We start from the raw sequence: 6,056 nt of genomic DNA on the forward strand, positions 1-6,056 counted from the left end.
TGCAAAATAATAATTTTTAACATTCATACCTAACAAAGTTGTATTGCATAAAATGTAAAGTGCAAATGTTTTACTTTTTAAGCAGAAAATTTTGAAAATTGTGCTAACCTCAGATTAGAGTGATCTTGACCACATGTGAACAGAAATTTGTCTATAGAAGAAGAAGTCACACAAAGTGGCTATTTGATTTTTGAGACAGAGCCTAACCCCGCTCCCCGCAGACTTTAAGGTATTGATTTCTTCATGTGCTTTGAACTCATATACTTACAATGTTTTTGACTCCACTAGGGCACATAAACACAGCAGTAAAGTGACTCTCTTTCACCAGGAATGAGGAAGCTGCTTTACAGACACGCCTGTTTTACACACGTCACTCAAACACAGAACCAGGAAACTATTTCAGCTCCTCAGTTCAGAGAAACAGAAACTGAAGTGTTGTTGAGCTGTTGTGTGTTTGTGTCTCTCTGTATTCATGCAGTAAAATGGCAGAAGCCAGAATTTCTCAGGATGAGTTCACGTGTCCAGTGTGTCTGGATCTCCTGAAGGAACCAGTGGCTATTCCCTGTGGACACAGTTACTGTAAGATCTGTATTACAGACTGCTGGGATCAGGAGGATGAGAAGAGAGTCTACAGCTGCCCTCAGTGCAGACAGACCTTCAGTCCAAGACCTGCTTTAGCTAAAAACACCATTCTGGCTGAACTGGTGGAGAAACTGAAGAAGACTAAACTTCCTGCTGACTGTTACGCTGGATCTGGAGACGTGAAGTGTGACGTCTGTACTGGAAGAAAATACAAAGCCGTCAAGTCCTGTCTGGTGTGTCAGGAATCTTACTGTCAAACTCATTTAGACCGTCATGAGGAATTTCACTCTCGTAAACCACACAAAGTGATTGATGCCACTGGACGACTGCAGGACATGATCTGCCGTAAACATGATAAAGAGCTAGAAATGTTCTGTGTCACTGATCAACAGTGCATCTGTGTGTGGTGTAAGGAGAGTGAACATAAAAACCACAACACTGTATCAACTGCAGCACAGAGGACAGAGACACAGGTATGAACTGAGAGGGATTGATCACACAGAAATGAAAGTGTCTTTATTTACTCACTCATTTACTCATGTTGTCCCAAACCGGTTTGACTGAGTTTCTTCTGTGGAATATAAAAGATGATATTTTGAAGAATGTCTCGTCTATTTTAGTCTATTCATTGAAAGTCAATGGAGTAAAAAAGTTTCAAGCTCCAAAAAGGAGAAAAAAGCATAAAAGTAATCTAAACAACTAGTGGTTAAAGAAAGAAGTGCAATTAATTGTATTGATGTATTCAAATTAAAATTATGTTTAAAAAGAAAATTCCCTGTTATTGGTTTGTCCTCCAGAAACAGCTGAAGGAGACGCAGATGAAGATCCGTCAGAGAATCCAGCAGAGACAGAAAGATCTTCATCAGCTGAGAGAGGCTGTGGAGTCTCATAAGGTGAGTCTGGAGAAGAAGAGAAGTGTGAGACGTCTCAGTTTGGACTCACTGAACTCACTGTGTGATTGTGATGTGTGTGTAACAGCGCTCTGCACACACAGCAGTGGAGGACAGTGAGAAGATCTTCACTGAGATCATCCGCTCCATTGAGAGAAGCCGCTCTGAGGTCACACAGCGGATCAGAGATCAGGAAAAGACTGCAGTGAGTCGAGCTGAAGGACGACTGGAGCGACTGGAGCAGGAGATCAATGATCTGAGGAGGAGAGACGCTGAGCTGGAGCAGCTTTCACACACACACCATCACATCCAGTTCCTGCAGGTAACAGAGATCTAGAAGAACAGGGTCATAGTGGACTTGAGCAAGATCCTGCTATGACAGAGAAACATTTCATGAGAGCAGAATGAGCCGTTGACTGAGATGTTGTCAGGAATTCAGTCAGATTCAGTCAAGTGTTGTGTTATCATATAATCATCAGTCAGACTCTCATCTGATCATCTTCTGTTTAAAGAGACACGCTTACAAAGCCCTGGGAAATTTACCATTAAATATGAACTTATTTTTCCTTCTGGTTTCCTCTGTCTTGATGAAATCAGTGAACTTGATGGTGTCAATATCCAGCCAACTAGATTTTCATCCTCTTTTTAATGAAATCTTTTATTTCTACTAAAATAATTTCAGTAATTGGCACCAAAATTGGGTCAGGTGATCTTCAAAGTTGATAATATTGATAATGTTGATAAAATGAAACAAAACATTTTCAATAGAAATTACATTGATTATATTTTAGTTTATCATAAATGTGTGTCAGTTCATTTAGTATTTTCAAAGATAATAGAAGTAATTCTGAAATTGTTGGTCAAAAAGCTGTCTAAATATTAGCTAATTGCATTTAATGTAAATTTAAACTTTAAGACATTCATTTAATTAAAATAGTTTAATTATAATTTAAAAAATAATTGAAAAATAATTAAGTGTCTGAAAGCATTACATTCAATCTGCTCTTAATATATATATTTAAATGATATTATTATTAAGTGTCACATACTGGAGTTTGTAGCATTAAATGATGTTTTATAAACAAAGTTCGGGAGCACGTTCAAATAATCAATCCAATCTACTCGTCATCAAACAATTATGTCTACCCTAATCAGCATGACAAGAAGTATATATATATCCACTCTGTCAACTCACCTAACATTCCTTGACAGTTTTTCAGCATCCCTCCACCACCCCGACTCCTCACTCTTGGCTCAATCTTTTACAGCCAGGAATACGGGGGGAGTACTCTGGGTTTGGGCCGAATACCGAGCCCGGAGCCTCTCCTCGGACAGCACGCCAAATACGCTTTTATTCTATCTGACTTATTTGTAAGTGTGAACTCGTGAAATGATGAAGTGAAGCAAAGAGGGAATTAATGAGTAACTATAATAACAAACAAGAGGGAAATGAGTAATCAAGGGGACAAATGAGAACAAAACAAGTGAAAACGAAACGAAAATTAACTAAACAGTGTCCATATAACATCTATATTTCTTAACACACTTTAAATAGACTTTTTAAAAATTGCACTTTGTAACAGTCAAATTAAAGTTTTAATTTGTACATTTGAAATCATTATGTTTTAATAATATTTTGTCATGCTTTTAAGAAGTGCAGTTATTTTGATGTTGACCAACATACTAAAGCACATGTAAAGTACTTGATTATAATTAAAACTCTGTTATTCAATATTATATTTAAAATTGAACAAACAATTTTCAATAGAAATTTCATTGAGTATATTTTAGTTTATCATAAATGTGTGTCAGTTCATTCAGCAGTAACTAACCATATTTCAAAGACAATAGAAATAATTCTGAAATTACATATACAGATACTTAAATCCTACTTAAGTTGATCAATAAGCTGTCTAAATATTAGCTAATTGCATTTAATATAAATTTAGACTATAAGACATTAATTTAATTAAACAAATATTTGAATTATAATTTAAAAAATAATTTAAAAATAATTAAGTGTCTGAAAGCATTACATTCAATCTGCTCTTAACTATATATATTTAAATGATATTATTATTAAGTGTCAAATTCTAGAGTTTGTAGCATTAAATGATGAATATGAGGAGAATGTGCTGATTGTGTGAAAGTGCTGGATTGAAGCGAGTCACTGAAGAGAAGTGAAGTCAACAAGAGCCGCTCAGATCTGATATAGTGCAGGTTATTGGCTGAAGTGTGGAGATGATGAGTTTTGATTTCTGTTTTCTGTAGAGTTTCCAGTCTCTCTCAGCACCTCCTGAATCTACAGACGAACCCGACGTTTCCTTCAGTTCTCTCTCCTCTTTTGATGGTGTGAGAGAATCTGTCCGTCAGCTGAGAGACAAACTGGAGGATTTCTGCAAAGAGGAGCTCAAGAAGATCTCTGATAGAGGTAAAGTCCTGCGCCTCGTTTATACAGACGTGTGGAGAATGATCCGAAATGTGAACGTACAACAGTTTCTGAAATGTTCCTATGATTTATAAAACATCCATTTGCACAAAAATGTCCTTAAATGCATCCCAGTTTAAATCACAGTTATTAATAAATTAAATTCAAGTCCATCAAATCCTCCTACAGAACGGCCACAAATATCTCTTGATGATTCAGAAATGCAGACTTATCATCGTGGACAAGCGTTTATACACACATGACGGAGGATGAAATCCATGAAATTTAGGATCAATCCGATGTGTGTTTTATAAATGAAGCCCCTGGAGATTATTAATCTGCTCTCAGAAATGAGTCCATCATCTAATATTATATAGATAGAGCATTATATTAGAAATATCTCAGAAATGGATGTATTTTATCTTGTCATTTCTCTTCACACTGTTCATGTGTGTTTATTTCCACAGTCACATTCACCAACATGAATCCCAAGACCAGGAACGACTTCCTACAATGTGAGTCACTAGAAAACAAGCAGAAAAACTCACTGAATGTGTTCATGTTCTTCCTGTAGAAGGAGAAATAAACATGATAGAAGAGTTTTATAATTGATCATGTAAATGATGATTTGCACAGGATATTTGGTCAGCTGTACTGAGACACTGATGATACATTGAACATTGATTCATGAAGAGTTCAGATACATTAAAAGATCAGACAGATTCATAATTCCTGTTTCTGATGTGTTTTCTCTCCATCAGATTCCCATCAGCTCACTCTGGATCTGAACACAGTGCATAAACACCTCAGTCTGTCTGAGAGGAACAGAGTGATTACTAACACTGTCAAAGAGCAGCCGTATCCTGATCATCCAGACAGATTTGATTATTATCCTCAGGTGTTGTGTAGAGAGAGTGTGTGTGGACGCTGTTACTGGGAGATTGAGTGCAGTGGAGAATGTGTGTGTATATCAGTGTCATATAAGAGCATCAGCAGGAAGGGATCGGGTTATGAGTGTTGGTTTGGACATAATGATCAGTCCTGGAGTTTGTACTGCTCTTCCTCCAGTTACAGATTCAGTCACAATAACATACACACTTCTCTCCCTGTAAAGTCCATCAGCAGAAGAATAGGAGTGTATGTGGATCACAGTGCAGGAACTCTGTCCTTCTACAGCGTCTCTGACACAATGAGCCTCATCCACACAGTCCAGACCACATTCACTCAGACGCTCTATCCTGGGTTTAGGGTTTATTATAAATCATCAGTGAAACTGTGTTGATGTTTCAGAATAGACTGTAGAGAGATTTTACCCATAATGCTTTGAGCTGATAAATCAGTAACAGTGAGATGTTACAGAGACTCTTATTTTAATGTCCTTTAATATCTTAACTTCTGCCACAGAAATAACAGAATAAATGTGTGTAATAAAATCCCGAAAGTAAGAATGGTGTGTGTGTGTGTGTGTGTGTGTGTGTGTGTGTGTGTGTGTGTGTTTATAAAGCTATAATTGTATTGATGGAAATCCTATTCATTTAGTTTTTATTGTAGTGACACATAATTATTTTAATATTACTATTAAAAGTACCTTTCATTTGAAATGATTAAACACAAACAAAATGAACAGATTGAGTGTGGTTTTGAAAGAAAAAACCAAATGAAAAGATTAAGGAATAATGAATAATGAAATAACAGAAATGGTTGTGAACAATGTAAGGAGTGAAGATGTGGAAAATGACATTAGTAGTGGAGAAAATAGTGCTGGAAAACAATCACAGTTCAAAATGTGAGGAAGATTGTGATGCAGAAGATGAGGGATGAAGAAGCACTTTCTGAGATTTCAGATATTGGGTCACAAGGAAATCATGAACTCTTTACAAGAAATAAATGACTTTCACAACGTTTGATCAAGTTGTTGATGTAAAATAGTTCTTTCCAGATATGGAGAAATGTATCAGTGTTGTTGTAAAAGCAGTGAACTCTAGTTCTGGATAAAAAGAAAAGATGCTAATGAAATAAAGAAAAGTGCAGCTTCACGAAAATATTTCTTTTTCTTTTCATACAATACAGAAAAAGTGCTTTATAATATCAGGGCACTTATGAATTTGAAAAGCATTAAAATTTGTAGTGTTTTTAATAAGCTTTTTGTTTTGTGA

The 6,056-nt window shown here is 36.1% G+C and overlaps 1 protein-coding gene across 1 annotated transcript; it reads left to right on the forward strand.

Annotated features, from left to right (window-relative positions):
- The first annotated feature begins 380 nt into the window (after window positions 1-380).
- On the forward strand, window positions 381-5,239 carry LOC307167478 (tripartite motif-containing protein 16-like). Its single transcript, XM_079886612.1, has 6 exons — window positions 381-1,055; window positions 1,380-1,475; window positions 1,561-1,794; window positions 3,744-3,903; window positions 4,368-4,415; window positions 4,662-5,239. Exons 1-6 carry the CDS (start codon window positions 483-485, stop codon window positions 5,180-5,182), a joined length of 1,632 nt encoding a protein of 543 aa, XP_079742738.1. The 5' UTR covers window positions 381-482; the 3' UTR covers window positions 5,183-5,239.
- The last annotated feature ends 817 nt before the right edge of the window (window positions 5,240-6,056 follow it).

Source organism: Squalius cephalus (genome assembly GCF_949319135.1).
Source record: "Squalius cephalus genome assembly, chromosome: 1".
Lineage (NCBI taxonomy): Eukaryota > Metazoa > Chordata > Actinopteri > Cypriniformes > Leuciscidae > Squalius > Squalius cephalus.

What these genes read in the sequence shown, in the direction of transcription:
- LOC307167478 (XM_079886612.1), top strand. Translation starts at nt 483, where the DNA reads ATGGCAGAAGCCAGAATTTCTCAGGATGAGTTCACGTGTCCAGTGTGT. An exon ending in AGGCTGTGGAGTCTCATAAG is followed by an intron (nt 1,476 to 1,560) that starts GTGAGTCTGGAG and finishes TGTGTGTAACAG; the next exon opens with CGCTCTGCACACACAGCAGT. An exon ending in ATCACATCCAGTTCCTGCAG is followed by an intron (nt 1,795 to 3,743) that starts GTAACAGAGATC and finishes TGTTTTCTGTAG; the next exon opens with AGTTTCCAGTCTCTCTCAGC.